General features: G+C 42.5%; 1 protein-coding gene across 2 annotated transcripts in view; it reads left to right on the forward strand.

Moving 5' to 3' along the window:
- Window positions 1–23,421, forward strand: part of ANKRD13D (ankyrin repeat domain 13D) — an 860,392-nt gene that overhangs the window by 738,625 nt on the left and 98,346 nt on the right. For both annotated transcript variants that reach the window (XM_044084174.1, XM_044084175.1), the window contains one exon: window positions 22,308–22,438. In XM_044084174.1, coding sequence (XP_043940109.1) covers window positions 22,308–22,438 — 131 coding nt within the window. The remainder of the gene's footprint in view (window positions 1–22,307; window positions 22,439–23,421) is intronic.

A 23,421-nucleotide genomic window follows, 5' to 3' on the forward strand; every position in this document is an offset into this window, starting at 1 on the left:
AGCTCTTTCCTCAAGTTGTCATTTCACCAGTAATTATAGGTAACACACACATAATGGCATACTTTTTATTTATTATGGGTCTGTAGTGCTGTTGTCTTATAGCATGTGGATGTTCTTCATGTTTCGCTGTTGCAGTCATCACATTTGTGTTATCTGCCTGCAGGTAACCCTCAGCCGGCCTGAATACCAGAGTCTTTGGATTTCTGGGTCGGATGCTGTCTCTTCTTCCTTGACGTCAGGTCGTCAGGGGTATAAAACATGCAGCCGACGTCATTACCCATCTTTCTTGCCGTGCGGTGTCCGAAGCAGAAGCAGTTCGCAAGTGCTGGTCGGCCGACTCCTGAAATTTTCGTTTTCGAGTTTCAGACCCGAAGTCTTCAAAAAAGCTAAGTACCCCATTGGGGATCCTTTTTCTTTCTCTAACCGATGTCAGTAAAAGTTAACAATTGTCTTACCTGTGGAAAGCAAATACCTCATAGAGATTTTCATTCTTACTGCATCCCTTGTTTAATCCCAGACCACGATGTCTCTTGTTGTCAGTTTTGTGCCTTGCTCAATGTCCGAACTATTCGTCATCGGGCTATTTTTGCAGCTAATTACTTTCGTACTTGTTCTGTGTACTCTGAAATGGCTTCGTCAAGCCATCTGACTACCGATATTCTAGAAAAAGTAAGGATAAAAACAGTGATAGACCACATAGGTCCAAGACTGCCGATGACACTTCCGTTAAGCTAGTCACCAGTCTGCCGGTACTCAGTGAGGCATTTTTGGAGCCCCTGATACCCGGTACGTCTGATTCGCAGGCCTCTACTGAGACCCATTAGGAGTCTGGTATGCCGCGAGATGCTTCTTCGACTATGGATCCTGCGGATGTCTCTACCTTGGATGGGTCCATAGCCGCTGTGCAGGCACTGGCTTTTGAGGGTGTATTCAGGCCTACAGACATTCATATTAAACTGACGCTATCGTTTTCATCCAGGCCAAAAGCTCGCACCACACCTAGAAAACCAATAACCTAACTGCAGACTCAGGCCCATATGCCTAAAAACCAAATGCTTAGAATGGCTGAAGACCTTATTACCTTAATTAGGGGAAGCCAGCCTGCCCCCTCTAAGAGACCTAGAACTGATTTTCTTTCTGATTCTTCTGATTAGGAATCTGATATTTCGGCTCCTTCAGATTACCAGAATTTGCTCTTATTTACTTATGAGGATTCTGATGCAGAGGATTCTATTCCCTCTGCCTCCCCTCTAGAGGATTTTTCTTTCAGTGAAACCTTGCACACTCTTAGGGAGTCCAAGAAGAGACTTAGGGAATGCTTACTACTACCTCAACACAGGCCTTTAGCTATCCCTCCTGTTCTTGACATTGTAGATGATGCTTTCTTGGAATCTAGCCTTACCCCAGACACTCTTCCTCTAGCTCCCAGAAAACCTGACAGTTAATACAGAGTACCTGACTCTCACAAGTTCCTCTTCAAGAATCCTTCTGCAGATCCAGAGACCATTTCCCAAGGACCAAAAGGCATTAAGGCTACTGCTGCTAAACATCCTACCCCTTCTGATAGAGATGCTAGATCCTTAGACAGATGGGGTAAGAAGGTATTCAATTCTGCTACTTTGGCCATCAGGGCTTTAAATTGCTAGTTTCATATGTTAAAGTATCAGCAGCATGTTATGGGGCTACTTAAACAGAAAATGATGTTGATTCCTGACTGTACTGAACACAAAGAATTACAGGATTTAATGCATTCTGCAGAACAAGTTGGTAAACATACATTGCAATGTGGTTTTGATGCTTTAGAAGCATCTTGCAGGGCTGCTGTCACTGGGTCTGTAATTAGAAGGCATGCTTGGCATAAGGAATAAAATTTGCCTGATTATGTAAGAGCTAAATTACTGGATGCTCCCTTAAACCAAGACTGCCTTTTTGGCAACAAAGCAGAAGAAGTCATCAAAAGGATGGAGGAAAAAGCTAAATCTATGCAAACTGTTAAAGAATTCCTACAAGTGCAGCCTCCCAGATTCAGTAGGCATTGGCCCTCAAAGAATTGGTCCTTTCCAGTCCCTTCTAGACCTTCTCAGTCCAAACCCCGGAACAACAGACCCCCTAGGGTACAGTCTCAGGCTACTCACAGACCTAAACAGTGGGGGGCTCCCACTTCCAAAGCAGGGAATAGTAAGCCACCCCCCTACGGAAAAATGGCACAATGACTTAACCTTAACCCTTCCAAGCCCTGCTCAACTACCTGCTCCCTTAGGAGGAAAGCTCGCCCTGCATGCAAAAAACTGATAACTCATTACCCAGGACAAATGGGTTTTGAACAGTTTCCCAAGGATACAGATTCCACTTCCACACATTATCAACCCCAAACGGCTGGCCATACCTACCCCAAAACCAATGGGCAGAGGCCCAACAGCAGGATGTTCATCATGTTTCACTGTTGCAGTCATTACACTTGGGTTATCCTGCTGGCAGACGACCTGCAGTTGGCCCAGGTTCCAAAGTCTTGGACCGGCATCAGTTGCTGTCGCCTCTTCCCTGACATCAGTGCGCCAGGGGTATAAAAGTTGCAACCGATGCCATTTTCTTCAGTCTTTCTTGCCGCGCGGTGCCCGAAGCAAAAGCAGTTTGCAAGTGCCGGTCGGCCGACTCCTGAGATTTTCAAAATTGAATTTCAAAACCGAAGTCTTCAATAAAGCTAAGTACCCCGTTGGGGAAACTTTTTCTTGCTCCAGACCGATGTCAGTAAAAGTTAATAATTGTATTTCTTGTGGAAAGCAAATACCTTATAAGGACTTTCACTCTTACTGTATTCCTTGCCTAGGCCCTGACCACGACGTTACTAGTTGTCGGTTTTGTGTTAGATTCAATAAACGCACTGTTAAACGTCGGTTTGATTTTGACAGACTTACCCCCAAACCAATGGGCAGAGGCCCAACAGCAGGTTCTCTCTCTTCTCAATATCAGGGCTATTTAACCTGTCCCAGCAGAACAAAAGGGACAAGGTTTTTATTCAAGAATTTTTCTGGTACCCAGAAAAGACAACTCCTGGCATCCCATCCTGGACCTATCTATTCTTAACACCTTTCTGGTAGTTCCAAAATTCAAAATGCTAACTCTGCAACAGCTTCTTCCCATGCTAGCCAAGGATACTTGGCTGGCAACCCTAGACTTAAAGGAAGCTTACCTCCACGTGTCAATAAGGGAATCTTGCAGGAAATACCTACGCTTCAGGGCAGGCTCCATGCACTATCAGATCTCTGCACTTCCCTTTAACTTATCTACTGCGCCCAGGGTATTCACAAAGTGTCTAGCTCCAGCCATTGCATTTTGCAGGCAGAGAAATATTCAGATATACCCATACTTGGACAATTGTCTTATTCAGGCAGAAAGCCAGGACTTGCAATTACAACACCTGGCATTCGTAAAGAAACTTCTAACTTATCTGGGGTACATCATAAACGAAAAGAAATCTCATCTAGTACCCTGCCAACAGATTGTATTCTTGGGAGCAAGCTTGAACACAACTTCCCAGATGGCATTCCTCACTCTGGAGAAAAAAGTTTATTTAACAACATACTTCAAACTATTGGCCACAAAGCCCCAGCTATCTGCAAGGAAAATACTGCAAGCCCTGGGGTTCATGGCCTGTTGCATTTTACTAATTCCATATGCAAGACTGCATACGATGAAACTCCAATGGTATCTAAAAAGCCTATGGTGTCAACATTCTCAGGACCTGGAAGCAATGATTTCTATCATGCCTTGTATGAAGACAGAGTTCCTTTGGTGGGCAGAGGCCTGCTACCACAACAAGGAACTCCCTTTCACTCTACTCCCTGCCACCCAAACCTTAACAACAGACACATCAGACTATGCATGGGGGGCTCACATGGCAGGGCAGTGCATTCAGGGCAGATGGAACCCAAGACAGATGCACCTGCATATCAATCAAAAAGAAATGTTAGCTGTACAGAATGCTCTGACAGCCTCCAAAGACTGTATTCTTCCAGGACAACTATTGGAAAAGACAGACAACACCACAGTTATGTGGTACATAAACAAACAGGGGTGAACCCACTCGTACCCTCTCTGCAGACTAGCCATGGCTCTATGGAACACAGCCTTGAGCTACCAAGTACACCTGCAAGCTCAATTCCTGCCAGGCAAACTAAATTCACTGGCAGACGACCTAAGCAGAAATCTCATGGACCCACACAAATGGAAACTATAACCCAAAATATTCAACATCTTGAGGAACAAATGGGGGACTCCAGAGGTAGACCTGTTTGCCTCCCCTCAAAACTACCAATTGCACAAAGTCTGCCCATGAACTCCCCACAGCCATGCTTGGAAAGTGGATGACCTGTCCTTCACCTGAAAAAGCCTCTCAGTTTATGCCTTCCCCCCTCTGCCTATCCTCTCGAAGGTCCTACTCAAGATCAAACAGGACAAGCCAAGGACAATACTGAGTGCACCAGACTGGCCACGCCAGCACTGGTACCCCCTCTTGCACAGTATGACACTGCTACAACCATGGCACCTACCTCAGACCCCTTCCCTGCTGTCCCAGCAGGCGGCTAGATTCTGCACCCTCAGCTTCAAACCCTGAACCTTGCAGCCTGGCTAATTCCTTGAGCGCTCCCCTAGCATCCCTCAGTAAGTGGGTACTGGATGTCATCCTGGAGGCAAGGAGGCCTAGTACTAGAAAATCCTATGCTGAAAAGTGGAAAAGATACTGTTCCTGGAGCCTAGCTCAGGGGATGGGCACAGCGGTGCCCAGCTTACCTCATATTCTACAGTACTTAACAGAAATGCTCCACAAGGGACTATCCTTCTCGTCAATTAAAATTCATGCCTCTGCTATTTCAGCACATTGTAATACTGAGCCACCCCTCTTATCTCACCCCTTGCTAAAGCAATTCCTTAGAGGGGCCAAAAATTTAAGACCCCTCAGGAGAACTCCCACTCCAGCCTGGGACCTTAACTTTGTATTGGAAAAGCTCACTCTTCCCCCCTTTGAACCAGCTGCTACAGCAGAGTTGAAATTCCTTTCTTGGAAAACAGCCTTCCTTTTAGCCATTACTTCAGCTAGAAGAGTGTCTGAATTACAGGCCCTCATGGCAGTGGAACCCTTCATTGTCTACCATGAGGACAGGGTTTCCCTCAGGACTAATCCTTCCTTTATGCCCAAGGTGGTGTCTTCTGTGGCCCTAAATCAGTCCATTCACTTGCCTACTTTTTTCTCTAATTCACAAAACAAAGGGGAATAAATACTGCACTCTCTGGACGTGCACAGACTACTTAGATTCTATTTGGACAGGACTAAGCCTATCAGAAAATTTGAACAGCTGCTAGTTAGCTTTGCTGCAGGGGCAGAGGGGAAGGCCATCTCAAAGCCAACCATTTCCAAATGGATAGCCCATTGCATCCATTTCTGCGACAAGCACCATGGAAAACCTACCCCAGAGGGGATAAGATCACATTCCACCAGGGCTGCATCTTCCTCTGCGGCATTTCTGAGAGGGGTCCCTATCAGGGACATCCTAGAAGCTGCTACCTGGAGCTCTGTACATATCTTCACCAAGCATTACCACATGCCTATCTTTTCTCAATCCAGAGCTGGATTTGCCACTGCAGTCTTGCAGGGATTAATAGCTGGCCCTAATGCTCTTTAACTTCCTCCTCCCTCCCATAGCTTTGGGAATCAACTCAAATGTGATGACTGCAACAGTGAAACATGAAGAACATAGTACAGTTGTGTACACTTACCATAAATGTAGATGTTCGAGTGTATTCACTGTTGCACTCCTGGTTACCCTCCCTCCAGCCCCCTGACTTCTCTTGGCTCTACCTTTCCTTCTTGTTTGGCATATATTATATCATGTGTATTTGCTTTTTGCTGGGGGTGTACCATACCATATAACCTATAGGGGGCACCTGACATCTGGGGCAAGATAAACTGATGTAATGGCATTGGCTGCATATTTTATACCCCTGATGACCTGACGTCAAAGAAGAAGTGACAGCATCCGACGCAGAAATCTAAAGACTCTGGTATTCAGGCCGGCTGAGGGCTACCTGCAGGCAGATAACCCAAATGTGATGAGTGCAACAGTGAATGCACTCGAACATCTACACTTATGGTAAGTGTACACAACTGTACTTTCTGCTCAGTTCTTGGTTGGGGTTGTCATCCCAAGGACAAGTTGTATAAATTGTAGGTATGTGTGTGTCCAGTAATACACTTGTGTCATGTCTAAAAGTAATTCCCTTTTATATGCCATCTGAGTGTTGGGACACCTTTCTGTTCCCCTATGAACCTATACTGGTAATCAGAGAAGGAATGAATGAATAATTATTATTAATGATTATACTTGCACAGTGTCATTTAATTTTCCTTTATATAATTTGGCAGATAACTAGCCAGTCAGAGAAGGCAGTGAGAAGCAATGTGTAGGTAGGTTTGACCTGATGTTACTATGACAGGGCTGACAAGAATGTATAGGAAGAGCAACTCATGTTTTAATACAGGGTAGATCATCTCTTTGAAAACCTGACCTAGTTTCTCTTCACAGTTTGCATTAAAGATAATTGTAATGTCAGTGTTCCACTGACTTGTTCAATATTTAGTGGTCTGTTGAGATGTGCCTTGCATTTATCCTTTACCTTAGTAAAAAAATCACCAAAGGGAAAGGAAGAGTGGAAGGGGGCTTCTGGTGAGCTACATTCCTGAAGTTATGTACCGTTTTAAATATCTTGGGTGGGGAAGCAAAGCAAATCATAGTAAAAGCTCTGTGATGAGGAGCAGTGAAGTACTAGCAGTCGTATAGACGATAGGAAACAGAAGAAAAGTGGCATGGAATAGGTTAACTTAAAGTCCCTTTTACATAAGGACAGACTTGCCTGCACCAGGTACTTCCATACATCTCCTTGGAAGGGCTGCCATATAATTTCACTGTCTAATGTACGTAATGGGCTGGACCAGTAAACAGTGTACAGTAGGGGTGAAGAGTATTTAATCACTGAAAACAAATAAGGGTGAAGAATATCTAATCACTGAAAACAAAAAGACTCTACTAGTACATCATACAAATTGAAAACATTATAACATGCCTTCATGAAACTTACTAATGCTTCTAGACGTTTTCCTTTTTATTTTTGCATAGTAGAAGTAAATATGTGATTTTTAGCATAACAATAATTCAGATTTTATTTGTCATCCTGATTTACTGTTAGTCTCTATATCCACATGTTCTGAACACTAGTCATGAGCAATGCAATTATTTTTTCAAAGGTTTGTTCATTTCCACATAGAATAAATAAAAATAAAAGATGAAACTGTAGTCCTCCATTCAGTAAGTTATAAGTGGCCATATCAGAAAATGGACATCAAGTTTGTTTGCCTTCCAAGATGAATAAACCTGCCCATGGGATACCAGGGTCAAGTAACTGTGCCATAAAACTCAATGGTATGAGGAACAATGCCATTGTTTGACCTTTAATGGAGTCAAGGCAATTTATGTTCCTCCACTAGGCCTTATTTGTGGACTTTTGATAAAAAAGGAGATGTAGGAAATCTTTAGGTACAAGAAATGAAGCATGCCCCTTCTGCAGATCTAGCTTGGTGTTGTGAGTATCTTATCACGTGCCCATGTGTTTTTGGCTGTTTGCCATGGTAGGTGCTTTAAGCTCTAGTTCACTAATATCAAGGTTTGGATTAGAAGAGCTGCACTCTGTTCTTTGTAAAAATCTGTAAAACAACCGCTGAGAAGTGTTATCAGAATACTACACTAAAATAGGGGTAAACAGAGAGGGGAAGGGCCCTTGTAAATTTGTGACTGGACTTCTTAATTAACATAGAGTGATCACATTAAAACAACCATGACGCCAGAAGGTGTACCTTGCAAACATGGGTGCAAAAATAAAGATTTTTGTTTCCTACTAACATAACTATGGGGGGGTGGTGGACTAATTGCGGACAAACCTGTAAAGTTAACCAGGCCATGGAAGATTCCATTACAATACTAGTTAAGGAGAGGACAAACCGTGCCTAGACAAACAGGAGGAAACTTTTACTCTAATACTGAAAGGGAATAACATCAAGAAACAGGAAACCATTGGAAGAGAGGAATTAATTAAGGTGTAAGAGCCAAAAACAATGTATCAGTGAAGACCTAAATAGAAATAGAAAAAAACTCAGACTAAATAGAAATGTAGTAATTCAGTTACAGCAAGAATCTGGATCCTATTTAAACAGGCTTCTAAAAAAAAAATAAGGAGGGAAGAAGGTGATCATGGATAAAGCATGCGCGTTCATATGCTTGTACAGTACATCACTGATGTGCTGCAGAGGAGAGAGAGAAGGTGGTCACTTCTTAGAAGTGTTTCTATTCAGAATAATAAGTGGGGAACACAAACACACAACAGAGATACTTCTAAGAAGTGAGCACCTTCTTCATCTCTTCTCCCCTTAGTTGATGTCCTTCAAGGATGCATCTGCAGTCCTAACATATGGGTTGTCCTGCCTCAGGCAGCCCTTCGGTCGGCCGGATTCCAAAGTCTGGGTCTGGCCTCGGCTGATGTCGCACTTCACCCGACGTCATAGCTGCTGGGGTATAAAGGCATCAGCCGACACCATTTTCCTCAGTCTTTCTTGCCGCGCGGTGCCCGAAGCAGAAGCTGTTCGCAAGTGCCGGTCGGTCAGATCCAGAGATTTCTACTACCGAAGACTTCTAAAAAAGCTAAGTACCCCGTTGGGGACTCTTTCTTGCCTCAGCCGATGTCAGACAAAGTAAATAATTGTTTAACTTGTGGGAAACAAATACCTCATAAGGATTTCCACTCTTACTGCCTTCCTTGCTTAGGCCCAGACCACGACGTATCAGCTTGTTTAGCCTGTGCTTCCTTCAACCGACGGACACTTAGACGTCGGTCGGAGTTTGCAGAAGAGTTTTTTGGTCCCGCTTTTGCATATAAAATGCCGTCGGAGACTCCGACTACACAATTAGCTAAAAAGCGCAAGGAAAAGGACCGACACTTGTGGCCCGCTGTTTTGGCTGAAACCACGGTTAGGCCTACCGCGAGTGTCTCGGTTTCGGCTGAAACAGAGTCCTCGGTTCTCCCTTCGGCCGAAAGCATGCCTCCGATAACTGAGGCCACACAGGCCATGGCTGAATCGGCTACAGAAATTACTGCTGCAGAAGCAGGCACCCAGGATTTGTCAGACACTATTCCTTTAGACATCTCTACTCCTGCACGTGGGGCTACTAGACCCCCTGCTTCTATGTCTATCAAGGCCTTTTCCAGGACTAAAGCAGCCAAAATTTCCAAGACCTTACGTACAAAAGCTCCCTCTCACAGGCTTACTTCTAGTTCCCAGATACTCAGCCTTGCTGAGGACCTTATTTCTTTGATCAGGGGATCCCAACCTCACCCAGACAGGGCCTCTCAACCCCCTCCAGATGAGGCCTAGGACTGAACCCCCTGAACCTCTCTCTTCAGACTATTCCTTGGATGGCTCAGATTTATCTGACCATCAGGAAGGCCCATATTCACCTTATGAGGATTTTGATGCAGAAGACTCCATTCCTTCTGCTTCTCCTCCTGAAGAATTTTCTTTTGGGGAAACCCTACACTCAATGAGGGAACACTTCCAATGGCAGGGCCAGGATTTTTCAGATTCAAGGAAAAGGCTAAGGACTTTTTTACACTTACCACAGCATAGGCCTTTAACCATACCTCCTGTACTATCAGTTGTTGATGATGCATATAATGATACCAGTACTGCCCCTGATTCTCTTCCTCGGGCCCCTGCCAAGCCTGACAGATATTACAGGGTCCCGGACTCTCACTACCACTTGTATAAGGCTCATGTTGCAGACCCAGAAACCATTTCTCAGGGCCCTAAAGGTGTTGCAGCTGCCTCTGCCAAAAACCCTCTTCCCTCTGAAAGGGAATCTAGAGCATTAGAGAGATGGGGTAAAAAGGTTTATACATCTGCTACTCTTTCTGCCAGGGCCTTAAACTGTCAATTTCACATGATACAGTACCAGGAATTTTTGTTAGACAAGCTAAATAAAAAACTGTCCTCTCCTGAACCTATAGACCGTAAGTCCCTTCAGGATTTGGTACATAACTCTCAGCAGGTCAGTAATCATTTTTTAAAATGTGGCTATGATGCACTGGAGGCTTCTTTTAGATCAGCTATGACTGGAGCAGTGATTCGAAGGCATGCCTGGTTAAAAGAGCCAGCCTTACCAGACCATGTTAAGTAAAAACTCCTAGATGCTCCTATGGAGAAACAAAGTTTGTTTGGCTCCCCTGCACAGGAGGTTCTAAAGAAAGTGGAAGAAAAAGCAAAATCTGTCCAAACAGTCAAGGATTTTTTGCAGGTCCAACCTCCGAGGTTTAGCAGAAATTGGCCCTCAAAGAATTGGTCCTTTCCAGACACCTCCAGAGCACAGAGAGGCAGAAATAGACGCCCAAGAGGCAGAAGTCAATCAAGAGGTGCCTACAGGGGTCGTCAATGGCAACCTGCCAACCAGAGAAGTGCTGCCACAGCTGCTACTACAACCACTTCCACAGGACAGACACAATGACTTGGCTCTGATTCCGCCTACCAGGGAACAACTGGAAGCACCCTTGGGAAAGCTAGCTTTATTTTCAGAAAACTGGCATTGCATTACAGGAGACAAATGGACTTTACAAACAATAGACAAGGGCTACAGGTTTCACTTCCACACACTACCAAAAAAGAGAGGAATGCCAAACCTTCCACCAAGCCAAAAAACAGAGGCTCTAAAACAAGTCATCAGCTTACTAAGGATGAGAGCAATAGAAAAGGTACCATCTATGGAACAAGGCCAAGGATTTTACTCCAGACTATTCCTTGTACCAAGAAAAGAAAATCAATGGAGACCTATTCTCGACTTGTCCGCACTGAACACATACCTCATTGTTCCAAAATTCAAAATGCTGACCCTCCAGCAACTTCTTCCCATGTTGGGCAAGGAGTCTTGGCTGGTGACTCTAGATCTCAAGGAGGCATACCTGCGCGTCCCTATATGACCAGATTGCAGAAGACACCTCAGATTTCTTGCAGGATCAGAGCATTATCAATTCTCAGCATTGCCCTTTAGCTTATCTACTGCGCCCAGAGTATTCACAAAATGCCTGGCATCAGTAATTGCTCATTGCAGGCTTCAGGGAATTCAAATTTATCCATACCTGGACGACTGCCTAATACAAGCGGACAACAAGACAAAATTAATAAAGGATTTGGCCAATGTCATACAACTGTTGCAAGCCTTGGGATACACAGTCAACATTCAAAAGTCAAGGCTAGTACCATCCCAAAGGATAACATTTTTGGGTGCAGAACTGGATACAACAACTCAGATGGCTTTTCTCACAGAGGAAAAACAAAAGCAACTACCAGTCTATTTCATGGCATTAACAACACAAACTCAGCTTACTGCAAGGAAAGTCCTGCAAGCCCTGGGTTACATGGCATCCTGCATAATATTGATCCCGCATGCCAGGCTGCATATGAGAAAGTTACAATGGTACCTAAGGAATGTATGGTCTCAACACAAGCACAGTCTAGAAGCCCAGATACCAATTATTCCATGCCTGAAAAAGAATTCCTGTGGTGGGCTCAGGCCTGTCAGATAAACAGAGGATTGCCTTTCCACAAACCACATCCAAGCCAGACCATCACCACGGACGCCTCAGACCTAGGCTGGGGGGCACACATGGAAGACAAGTGTATACAAGGCCTCTGGTCCCAAGACCAGCTGAATCTACACATAAATCTAAAGGAGATGCTGGCAGTGAAACATGCAATCGAGGCATTCAGACCATTCCTCCAACAAGGACACCTGCTGATAAGGACAGACAATACCACAGTCATGTGGTACATCAACAAACAGGGAGGTACACACTCATACCCTCTATGCCGGATGGCAATGGACCTGTGGAATTTAGCCCTGAATCTCAACATTCAACTGCAGGCCAGATTTGTACCAGGAAAAGAAAATTCACTAGCAGACACCTTAAGCAGAACTACCACGGATGCTCACGAATGGATGCTGCATCCAGATATCTTCAAAACCATAACAAAGAAATGGGGAATGCCAGAGATAGACCTGTTCGCCTCCCCACACAACCACCAATTGAAGAAATTCTGCTCAAGAGTATACCACCCACTTGCCTGGAGGGTGGACTCTCTTTCTTTCAGCTGGAAGAACCTGACAGCATATGCATTTCCACCTCTTCCTATGATGTACAAAGTCCTACTGAAGATCATGGAGGAACAGCCAAAGGTAATTCTGATAGCTCCAGACTGGCCAAGACAACATTGGTACCCGCTACTGAGAAGCATGTCTCGGGCACACTCATGGCCTCTACCTCTATGTCCCTTACTTCTAACGCAGAACAACTACAAGACCCTGCATCCAAACTTGAAAACACTGCAGCTAACTGCTTGGAATATTGCATAAAACAAAATCAACCAGATTTATCTCAGAGGGTTAAGGACATTATCCTGGAGGCTCGCAGACCCTCCACATGGAAAACATATTCAGCCAAATGGAAAAGATTCCTCATTTGGAGTGCAGCAAAGGGAGAAAATGTCTCATTGGCAAACATAGCACACATCCTGGAATACTTAGCAGAACTGTTCCACAATGGCCTGTCCTACTCCTCCATTAAGATTCATGCATCAGCAATTTCAGCAGAGTACAACATGGATCCTCCTGTCTTCTCTCATCCTCTACTCAGGCAGTTCTTGAGAGGAATCAAAAACGTAAAGCCTCCAAGGAAGCCACCTCTGCCTGCATGGGATCTCAACTTTGTGCTGGAAAAATTAACACTTCCCCCTTTTGAACCAGCAGCAACAGCAGACTTACAGTTCTTATCTTGGAAAACTGCATTCCTGCTAGCACTCACTTCAGCAAGAAGGGTATCTGAGTTACAGGCATTAATGGCAGTACAGTCTTTCCTTATCTTCCATCAGGATAGAGTGTCTCTGAGAACCAATCCTACTTTTATGCCAAAGGTGGTCTCCAGGGTATCCTTGAACCAAGCTATACATTTACCTACATTCTTCCCCAACCCACAGAACAGGGGGGAAAGACTACTACACACCTTGGATGTGCACAGACAACTACGCTACTATCTGGACAGAACTAAGGCCAGCAGAAAAACTGACCAGCTTCTGGTAGCATATGCAACAGGAGTGCAAGGAAAAGCAATTTCAAAACAGACAATCTCAAAATGGATAGGAAATTGCATTAGATTCTGCTACTCTTTTCATGGAAAGACAACTCCTGAAAATATCAGGCCTCACTCCACAAGAGCTACAGCCACCACTACAGCTTTCCTACGAGGAGTGGCTACCAAAGACATTTTAGAAGCTGCTACTTGGAGCTCCGTGCATACATTTGCCAAGCATTATAATCTTCCTTTATACTCCAGATCCCGAGCAGGTTTTGCAACTGCTGTTTTGCAAGGGATCTTAACTACACCATCATTATCTTAGTGCCTCCTCCCCCAGTTTGGCTATGGTATTCTACCCATATGTTAGGACTGCAGATGCATCCTTGAAGGACATAGTACAGTTTTGTACCTACCATAAATGTAGATGTCCGATAGGTATGCATCTGCAGTCAGGATTACCCACCCTCCTTCCCCTCTGTGGTATTCCTAGGGTACTTACCCCTCTTTTAGCTAGCTGGGGGAATCTATTATGGTGTATTTGTTTGTATGTATATATATATATATATATATATATATATATATATATATATATATATATATATATATATTGCTCTCTACTGTTTGGAATTATCTGCATTTATCCAAATTTAGCCTTCCTAGAGGGCACCTGGCATCTGGGGCAAGAAACACTGAGGAAAATGGCGTCGGCTGATGCCTTTATACCCCAGCAGCTATGACGTCGGGTGAAGTGCGACATCAGCCGAGGCCGGACCCAGACTTTGGAATCTGGCCGACCGAAGGGCTGCCTGAGGCAGGACAACCCATATGTTAGGACTGCAGATGCATACCTATCGGACATCTACATTTATGGTAGGTACAAAACTGTACTTTTCTTTTTTTCTGTCTCCCTCTGTTTTTAAGGTTTCTGTAAGATCAGTCTGGCTGCTGAAATCTTGTCGAGTAGCCAGGCTTTTTTTCGTTGGAGCTCAATTTACAGTAAGCACACTGGTTGGGCTGTCCAGTCAGCATGCATGTTTTTGAATATTAAGTGACTTACATCATATAATTATCATTTAAGAACAATCTCCAAATGCTCAACCCCACCCAGTTTGGCTTTGTCAGAGGGAGATCATGCTTGTTAAATTTGGTGGGCTTCTTCAAGACAGTCACCAGAGCCCTAGACAAGGGCAGATCTGTGCATACGGCCTACCTAGACTTAGCCAAGGCCTTTGACACAATCCCCCACTTAGGCATCATTGATAAACTCACCCAGCTGGATATCAACCCATATATTGTCAGGTGGGTTGCAAACTGGCTCACTGATAGAACACGTACAGTCAAAGCAGGGGACCCCCACCTCCTCCAGCAGACCTGGAACCAGTGATGTTCTACAGGGATCAGTTCTGGGAACCCCACTGTTCAGAATCTACTAGTACGGGCTAAAAGTAAAGGACTGTGGCTGCCAAAGCTGCTGATGACTGCAAACTGGAAGCGATCATTGAAACCCCTAGTGATGTCAACATCCTGCAGGAAGGTCTTACTCAGACTAATGACTGGTGCCAAAGTCATGGTCTTAAATTTAATGCAAATAAATGCATTATCATCCCCTTCGGCAAGGGTAATGTTCCTGCAAACTACCACATTAATAACAATACACTAAGCACACAGTCAGTGGTGAGAGATCTGGGCACACAGGTCGACAGCAACCTTAACTTTGATCACTGTCTCCACAGTGGTAAGAAGGGCATTTTATGTGGCTCATCTCATGCATAAGGGCATAGCCTCCAGATAAAAAGGGGTTATAACCTCCCCCTGTACTCTTCCCTTATCAGGCCAATAATAGAGTACAACACTCCCTTTGGTATGTTCTTTTCCAAATACCTGCAACAATTGGAGAGAACGCAAAGGCTCCTTACAAAGAAAATGCAGGGTCTTCAAGATCTGTCTTATGCGGACTGACTGAAATCACTGTCACTTTACTCTGTGTTGTACAGACTGCTCAGATGTGGCCTGTGCCTTGCATATAGATCAATCTCTGACCCAGCTTTCATGGAAATGCTGCACATTCGCAAGTCAAATGGCACATGGGTTACTCCCTTAAAGGATTTTAACCTGGTATGTGGCATCAACAGAACTTGCTGGTTAGACAGATTTGTATCACAGAAGTTGCCCCACCTTTGGAACAAACGTCCTGTTCATGTTAAACAAAGCCCCTTGCTGGCCCTATTTAAGCATAATTTGGATGATTGGATGGGTAACCAGAAATTCACCCCAGGGGTCCACCTGTGTCCCTATTGGACAGGAGCAATAGGTGCTGAGTTTAATGTCTGTTTGAACCAGCCACCTTTGGGAGTATAGGTTGAACTTGGCTAGGCTTGTAAGGGCCCTGGGGTCGTTAGCCTAGTAACCTCCTGTGATCCTATGATCCTATTTCTGTGGTTCCAGCTTAAAAAGCAGCACAAGTTAGGATGATGTCATTATACAAAACATTCCCGTTAGATAACACTGTATTGTTGAGACAAACTAATCAACTAGAGTATGTAAGCAAATACTGAATTAGACCATCAGCACAATAATGCAGCAGGTAGCAGTTCTGCATCACAGCACTTGGTTTGTGGCTTGGTCCCAGCTGGAGTAACTTCTTTGTGGAGTCTTTATTTCCCCTCAGTGCCCACGTGAAGTATTGCTGGGGGTCTGTGGTTTCCAAGGATTTACTAATTTATTCATTTATTTATCTATCTATCTATCTTTTGTTCATCAGTGTAGCCCCACTAGGCATTTGATCTGTTTTCACTGGAGACCCAAAGTGGTATTTGTACTACTAGGGGAAATTTGGCCAGGTTATTGAGGAACTTCCCCTACTCTTTTTGTTAAATGCCATGGGATCTTTTACATTTTATATTTTATATCCATCTTAGGTACCACCAACGCGAGCAGATGGGATCTGTGTTTAATTTCTCATCTGAAGGAAAACGCACTCTGCAGTGGAGCAACCCCCTAATGCTGCACTGCACTGTCAGTAACACAGTTACCTGGAGTGGGAATAGAATCCACAGCCTTCTGGTCTTTCAGCACCAAAACCGAGTCGGATGCTTGTTGCAGCACTGATGCTGCTTGAAACACTGTATGAATTAGCAGTCCAGCAAACTGACCATAGATGTGATTGCTGTGTGTGTGTAGCTTGAGATGGACTTATCCAGGATTGGTTTCATTTATATGCTCTGATTCCTCCATGACCTTGAAAAGGCAAAGTGGGTATTGTAGAATTAATGAATGAATGAACTCTATATTTAGACAAAACTATGGGCATTTTCTTTTCTTTTTCTGGGCACCGATTTATAATGGAGTAACTGGTTGTCCTTACATTTGATGAAATCAGGTTAATAAATTAGCTGAGATTGTGAGAATGCACCTTATGACTTCAAAATTTTAAAATGTTTTCTGGGGCAGCATGTCTAAAGGTTTGCAGGTTCCATATCCCATAAAAATACCCAACTGTATGATATCCTTGTATTTTAGTGTTCTGTCGTTTTTCTTTAGACTTAAAGATATTTCTGTAGCATCTGTGTTTCTTGCCTGACTCAGCTAACAGGCCTTTTGTGGAAAAGATATTCATTCCATTTTGTTTTCTTTGCATTGCCTACATTTTTTTCACTTTGTAGAAATTTGATGCATCATTCCTTCATCTAATGCTCATGGTAAATCCTTTTGTATATCCTGCATCACATTGGCAATTCTATATATGTGTGTTTTATTTGACCTCTTCTAAGTTATTAGCTGTGATCACTTCCAGGTAAATGTCTTATGCTTTTTGGCATTATGGTGATACTGCGATCTTATGCTAATTAGTGTGGTACCATGGGGAGAATTGACCACAGCACCAAATTTGCAGTCCCAAGCTTGGTTATCTACAGATCTTGGATGCCTAATTTCACTTCTGAAAAGCAAATGCCAAATATGAGAGAACCCAATTTATTTATTATCTTTTGTTCAGTGGGATGGGCTAACTGGGCACTTTGGCCCATTTTCAGTGGAGGCCTGGGATAAAAGCTCCATTAAAGTTACAAAAATTGCAAAAAATTTACAGTGAAAAAAGAATTTCAGTTTCTCAACATTAGAAATGGGGTTTTAGAATCATGCAATGGGTAATGCAATCAAGATAGAGGGTAAATACAATTTTTCTGTGGGAGTGTTATACAATAATAAATAAATTGCATCATTTACATAGGAGTGATGAAAAGCAGTATTTAGTTGTAAATGTAGATAGGATTTGTTTACCTTATTTATGGATAAGATAGGAGAACTGGAGAGTTAAGGGTTGTTGATAGTCTAGAGATTTGAGAGAAATAGAAAATTAGTCAGTGTGTGAACAAGAACAGTGCCAGGAGGAGTTTAGGTGTTGATTTAGGCTGTGGTTAAAGTTAATGCACAGCTGTCCTGTTTTAGTGGGATAGGCAAGGGTTTTCCACTGTCTGGTGACATAGGATGAGTATACTGAGTCTCCAGCTGTATTACAGGATTTGGAAGTTATTAGTAGGCTCTTATTACCTGAGTGGAGGCAAAGTAGTGGGAAGTAGTGCTTGATAATGTTTTGTGGAGGAGGGCGTGTGTGGTTTGTGTATCGTTTTGTGGGTAATATGAAGTTGAGTGAATCTAAGGTGCTTAGGTAGTTCTAGCCAGTTGATCTTTAGTGTTAAGCAGAGGTGCGTACGGTGGGATGCATTAGCTGCAAACTTGTTGATTTCATTAAAGCATGCCTGTAATTTATTTAGTTAGTTAAGGTGGCTTGAATATTGGTTAATATGGGTGATGCATACTGAAGGAAGGGGAGAAGGTAGGATGATGCTAAAGATTTTTTGAGGAGTCTGTTAAGTAGGGTTTGTTTCAGTAGAGGGAGCTCAGTTTTTGATGAGTTTTCTTAATGGCCTGGGTGATATGCAGGTCAAATTTTAGGTTGTTTATTATGACTCCTAGTAGTTTGGTATTGTTACATAGTTTGTATGGTGGTGGTGTTTGTTTAGGCAATATTAAAGGGGGTACTGGTTTCTGAGAGAGATCTTAGCATGAAAATCATTCATTTTGTTGTTTTTGATATTTAAGATTAACTGTTGAGCCTTTAGTCATGATTCTCTGAAAGTGAAGGAGTTTTGAGTCATTTGCTGAAGCAGAAGAAGGGTTGAGGTTGAGCAGATGATGGTGGCATCGTAAGCTTTGTGCACTAAAGTGGGCCAAGAGTGAGAACTGTGACAAACCATTTGGAACATCTCTGTGATTACTTGAGGTACTGCCTACTCTAACAGTGGGAGTGTGGATTAACACTGAGAGTAGCAAATTCGTCTATGATGCCCACATGAAGAATAGTGTCAAAGGCCTTAGCAAGGTCAACATAGGCAGTTTGGACAGTTTGGCCTCAGTTAACATTTAACCAAAAATGAGGAAAAAAGCACCCAATGGAAACAAAACCAATAATTTCCAAGAAAAGGCACTTCGGAAGGACTGCCCGACACTCGACCAAGTTAAAAACTAACTTTATTATCCAAAAACAATAGTTAGTTTTTAACTTGGTTGAATGCTGGGCAGTCCTTCTGAAGTGCCTCATTTAACGTTTATATGACCTTGACTTGAAATTGACTAGGTAGAGTAATCATGATCTTCCCTAACAAATCCAAATTGATTTGGATGGAGGGTTTGGAGATCACTCATGTCATTATTAATTTGCTCAACAATAATGCATTTTATGAATTTGCACGTAGTGGCAATGAGACTAACAGGCCTATAGTTACTGGGGTCTTTTGTGGGGCCACCTTTGTAGTAAGGAACAACTAGTTTTTCTCCAAGTTTTGAGTGCATAACTTGTAGAGATACTAAGGTTGAAAAGATTTAGAAGAGGTTGCGCTACGTGGTGCTTGTTACTTGCAAACAGGCAACCTGAATTTTATTATTATTTTTTATTATTATTTGTTAGGACTAATTGAATTATAATTATTATTTCTGTATAATACGAAAGGTCAAGTCTGCAACCAACTCAATGCATAATTTTCTTTAGGCTGCCATCTCGACACAAACTGCAATTTCAGACTTCCTTCTGACAGAACACAGTTCCTCAAAGTGACAACCCAACATCTGTTAAATCAGTCCTCTCCAACAGCTTCTCTGGTACTCAGAGTTCTAGGGATGATGGCCTCAGTGATAGTTATGGTCATTCATGTATGCTTTTACATATAGATACTGCAGTGGATGCTCAGTGTTTCGTTGTCCCAAATTTCAGATCACTCCTCAGTCCCGATACACATCACCCATCTGTGCAGGTCTTATTTAAAATGGTGGCCAACACCTCCAGCAGTTTCCATGGGTAGGCTGTTTGTTATTTCTGTACCCTTAACAATGGTTACCATGGATGAGTCGTCCAGGAGGGCATTTTGAAGGACATCCAAGGAACTTGGAATTAAATAGAGGCCAACCTTCACATCAATATCCTGGAGAATGAAGATGGCTCTCTTTACATTGCAGGAATTCCAGGACCTCTTCCCTTTGGGAGTGTTTTCCATTCACACAAACAGCATGTCTTTTGTCTGGTAATTAAGCAAGGAAAAAAAACAAATCCTGTCATCTTTGCTGAGAGCCATGAGGGTTTGGCAATGGGCAATTCCTTTGCATCAATTTCTAATTGCAGTACATATTATTGGGAGAGCCACCTGCCCAGAAGACAGGCTGAGAAGGTCCATCTTGATGCCTCATGAGTGATTTGTCTGACACCAAGAGCAGTAGTTACTTCACTCTGATCCCTTGACAGGGATAGTGCTTGAGAGATGCTCTAGTCTGCCAGTGCTCCACCTAACTTCTGCACATCTTTCCATCTTATCTCAAAATTTTTACAGAAAGCAGCAGTATGCAAAGTTATGGTGATCATCAATGTCCCATTAATTCAGTCTTGTTGTTCCAAAGCATTTTAGCAGGTAATTGTCGGGTAACAATGCTGCAGTGGTTATCGCTGATGCTTACACTGCATAGTTCACTAGTTTGGTTCTTGGTGGGATACATTCTCTTCAAAATTTGCTTATGCTTTTTGTCAGCATGAGTTTTCACTGGGTGCTTCAGTCTTCTTCCACCTTCCAGAAATGTGCTGTAGGTGATCTGGTGATTCTCGATATTGCATGTAGGTTTGCTTGCTGTTTGTGAGTAAGTGCAATGCACTGGCAACCACATTCAGGGTTATTTTCTCTGCTTTGTGCTCCCTGAATGCTAAGAGGATCTCTAGCTCACCCATATCCCTGAACTGGATTAAGAGGGAATTCAGAAAATAAAAGAATGAAGGCTCATAGTGCCATTATGGAGATCCCCTTCTGTTGTCGTATACCTTTAGTTGTAAATTATAATGGAATATACAGTCATTCAGGACTGTATGTGAAACCGAGGTAAAGGATTCTTGTCTATATTCTTTAGACATGGATGTTTTCAGAGCTGTAGCAAGACAACCTTCTACCTTGGGCAGCATACCTATTTGGTGCCCCTGCTATTTATAAGTGATCACAAAGCTACTCGCTTAACAATTTGATAGTTAAGAAGTTCTCATTACATAGTTATAAATATGAGGTCTTAGTAGTCAACTGGTAAATTGTCTTCTGGTCCTGTTTAAAAAAGAAGAAAAGAAAGAAACAGGACAGATAGGTTACAAGCTGTAAAGCAGTCAAAGTTCTAGTTGCTTAATGTCAGCTTGGAAGATGTCAGATTTTTTATTTTTAATGTTAATTCAGCATCCCCCTGCAAGTTGGTGCCCCACCCTTGTTAGGATTTTGGATGTTTTGCAGTTGGTGCAGTGGGTTAAAGCTGTGAGCTGTAGTTTAGGGTTTGATTCCCTCAGCCCTCATTTACCTACCATGTGACATTGAGCTATATTTGGTTATTTATTTACTGACATTTGATTACTAGGAAAGTCCAACTGGGATTGGGTAGCAGCTCATTTTCAGCGGAGGTACGTGGAGAAAAGCTCCAAAGTTTTACAAAACATTTTAATAATAATAATTTTATAGTCTTTAAAAATAATACGAAAACATCTGCAGTTTTAAATCATTGTACCAAATTAGACATAGTATGTAAACATTGGTTAAGAATAGAAACAAGTTATACGACAATGATTTAATAGAGAACTTTTAGCCTGTTTATAAAGAAATTAAAGGTAAGTTAGTATAATACAAACAGGAATTGCACTACAATGTGAGACAAAAGCAGGCTTATGGTGAATTTAGCGAGAAAGCCAGTGGAGAGAAATTGATAGTAAGGAACTGAGAGAAGAAGGGAGAGTAAGAAGATATAAGGTATGAATAGGTATTTGTCCACATTTAAAGATATAATTCATCCTGGTGTTGAGGAAGTCTTTCAGAATGCTTTTGAAGGATGGGAGGGAGGGCATTGACCTGATGGATAGAGATAAGGAGTTCCAGGCCTTAGCAGTATGGTACGAGTACAGAGAATGCCCGGCAGATTTGATATGTTTGTGGACAGACAGGAGTTTTTGCTTACTGTATTGTAATGACCGACTAGGCACATAGTTGTGTAAAATGTTATTTAGTGGACATGCAGATGGATTCTGGGTAATTTTATAGGTGGTAAGAAGCTGGTGTATATGTTAGTTGATGGGGTAGTTCTAACCAGTTTAAGGTTTTTAGTGCTATACAGGGGTAGGTTCTGAAAGGGGTATTTCCTGCAAATTTATCAACTTTGTTATAATATTGTTCAAAATTTAGATTTTTGTGCCTGAAGGTTAGTAAAGATGGGAACACCATAGAGAAGTGTGGGGAGGGATATGTAGTGGCAAGTGTAGCTGTAGTTGCGTCAGTGAGAACGTTTTTGGCTAAATAAAGCATCCCTTGTTTTCTATGAGTTTTTCTTATGCAGACATTACTTCCTAGTCACCACGGAAAGGGGACTGTGTGGGCTTACCGGCTTAACAGATGGTTATCATTATTATGTTTTGAGATGATGACTAACTTTTCAGTAGAAAGGTAAATGTTTTTGCTTTCTGTTAGACCAGCTTTCCTTTGGGATGGTTCAAGATTTTATTTTATTCTGTCTTCTCTTTTCAGACTCATGTTTTGCAGTGTGCCAGCCCTACAAATCCTACAGCCATTACTCCTGAGGAATATTTTGATGAGAACTTCAAACTTGAAGACCGGGATATTGGCAGACCAATTGAGATGACTAGCAAAATTCAGAGGTTGGTTTTATGTTTTAATACTCTATAGGGTGCAGGAAGGAATAGAAATGATATGCAAGAATAAAAATCACTTTTTTATTTTGCATTGTAGTAGTTTTAATTTCTTAGGCCCATCTAGCTAGTTTAGGTAACAAAAGAGAAGTTATGATCATTTCTGTACCCCAGTTTCTTCCACTAACAGACATACCACCTTATCAGATTGACAGTGAAAGTACTCTAAGACAGGATGGAACTATTTATGTAAGATGCAGGACACTTTCCAGTGGTTACTTGAGAATGGAGTACTGTGGTTCCAGTGGTTAAAGCAGAGAGTAAAGTAGAGAATGCCTTTTTAATGTAGGATATTTTTGACATTCTAAGCATATATTAAGGTTAAAATGGAGTCCCTTTTAATACCAGAGGTACTAGACGTTGAACAGGGAATTCTTAGTATTAAGATGACTGCAACTTCAGTGAGGTATCTGAGATGTGTGGACAGCAGGGCCGGCCATAGGTAAACTGATACCCTAGATGAAAAGACTCCATGCACCCCCCCCCCCCACTGACCAACCCTTCCTTGCCTACTCATACTGTCCAGATTACTTTTTTCCCCCATTTTCTTTCTCTTCAGATTTTTTTCTGCAGTCATTGATTCATTCATGCAAAATATTTTAACTAAGCACAACTGCATTCTTCTAACTGTAGATAACATCATTAAGCCAGCAGTCTGGGGGTAGCAAGGCTCTCAAAAGCCATGTTTTTTTCTGCATGCTCTGTGGTGCATTTTAGAGTTTTTAAACAACCTTTTTCCATCCAAGGATTGCCTGAGCAAAACTCATGATCAAAGAAAGAAATTTAGTGTTCTTCAACTTTGTTTTTTTTCCTGCTACCTTCTAGCGCATCCTAACTGACAAAGGCTACACTTTAGTAACTGCGCTGGAAATAACTGTATTAAGCTGGAAGCCATAATGTTTCTAGATTATCTAACATTGATTTTAGAATTT

This window comes from Protopterus annectens, chromosome 9.part0 (assembly GCF_019279795.1).
Source record: "Protopterus annectens isolate FY-2018-M chromosome 9.part0, PAN1.0, whole genome shotgun sequence".
Taxonomy (NCBI): Eukaryota; Metazoa; Chordata; order Ceratodontiformes; family Protopteridae; genus Protopterus; species Protopterus annectens.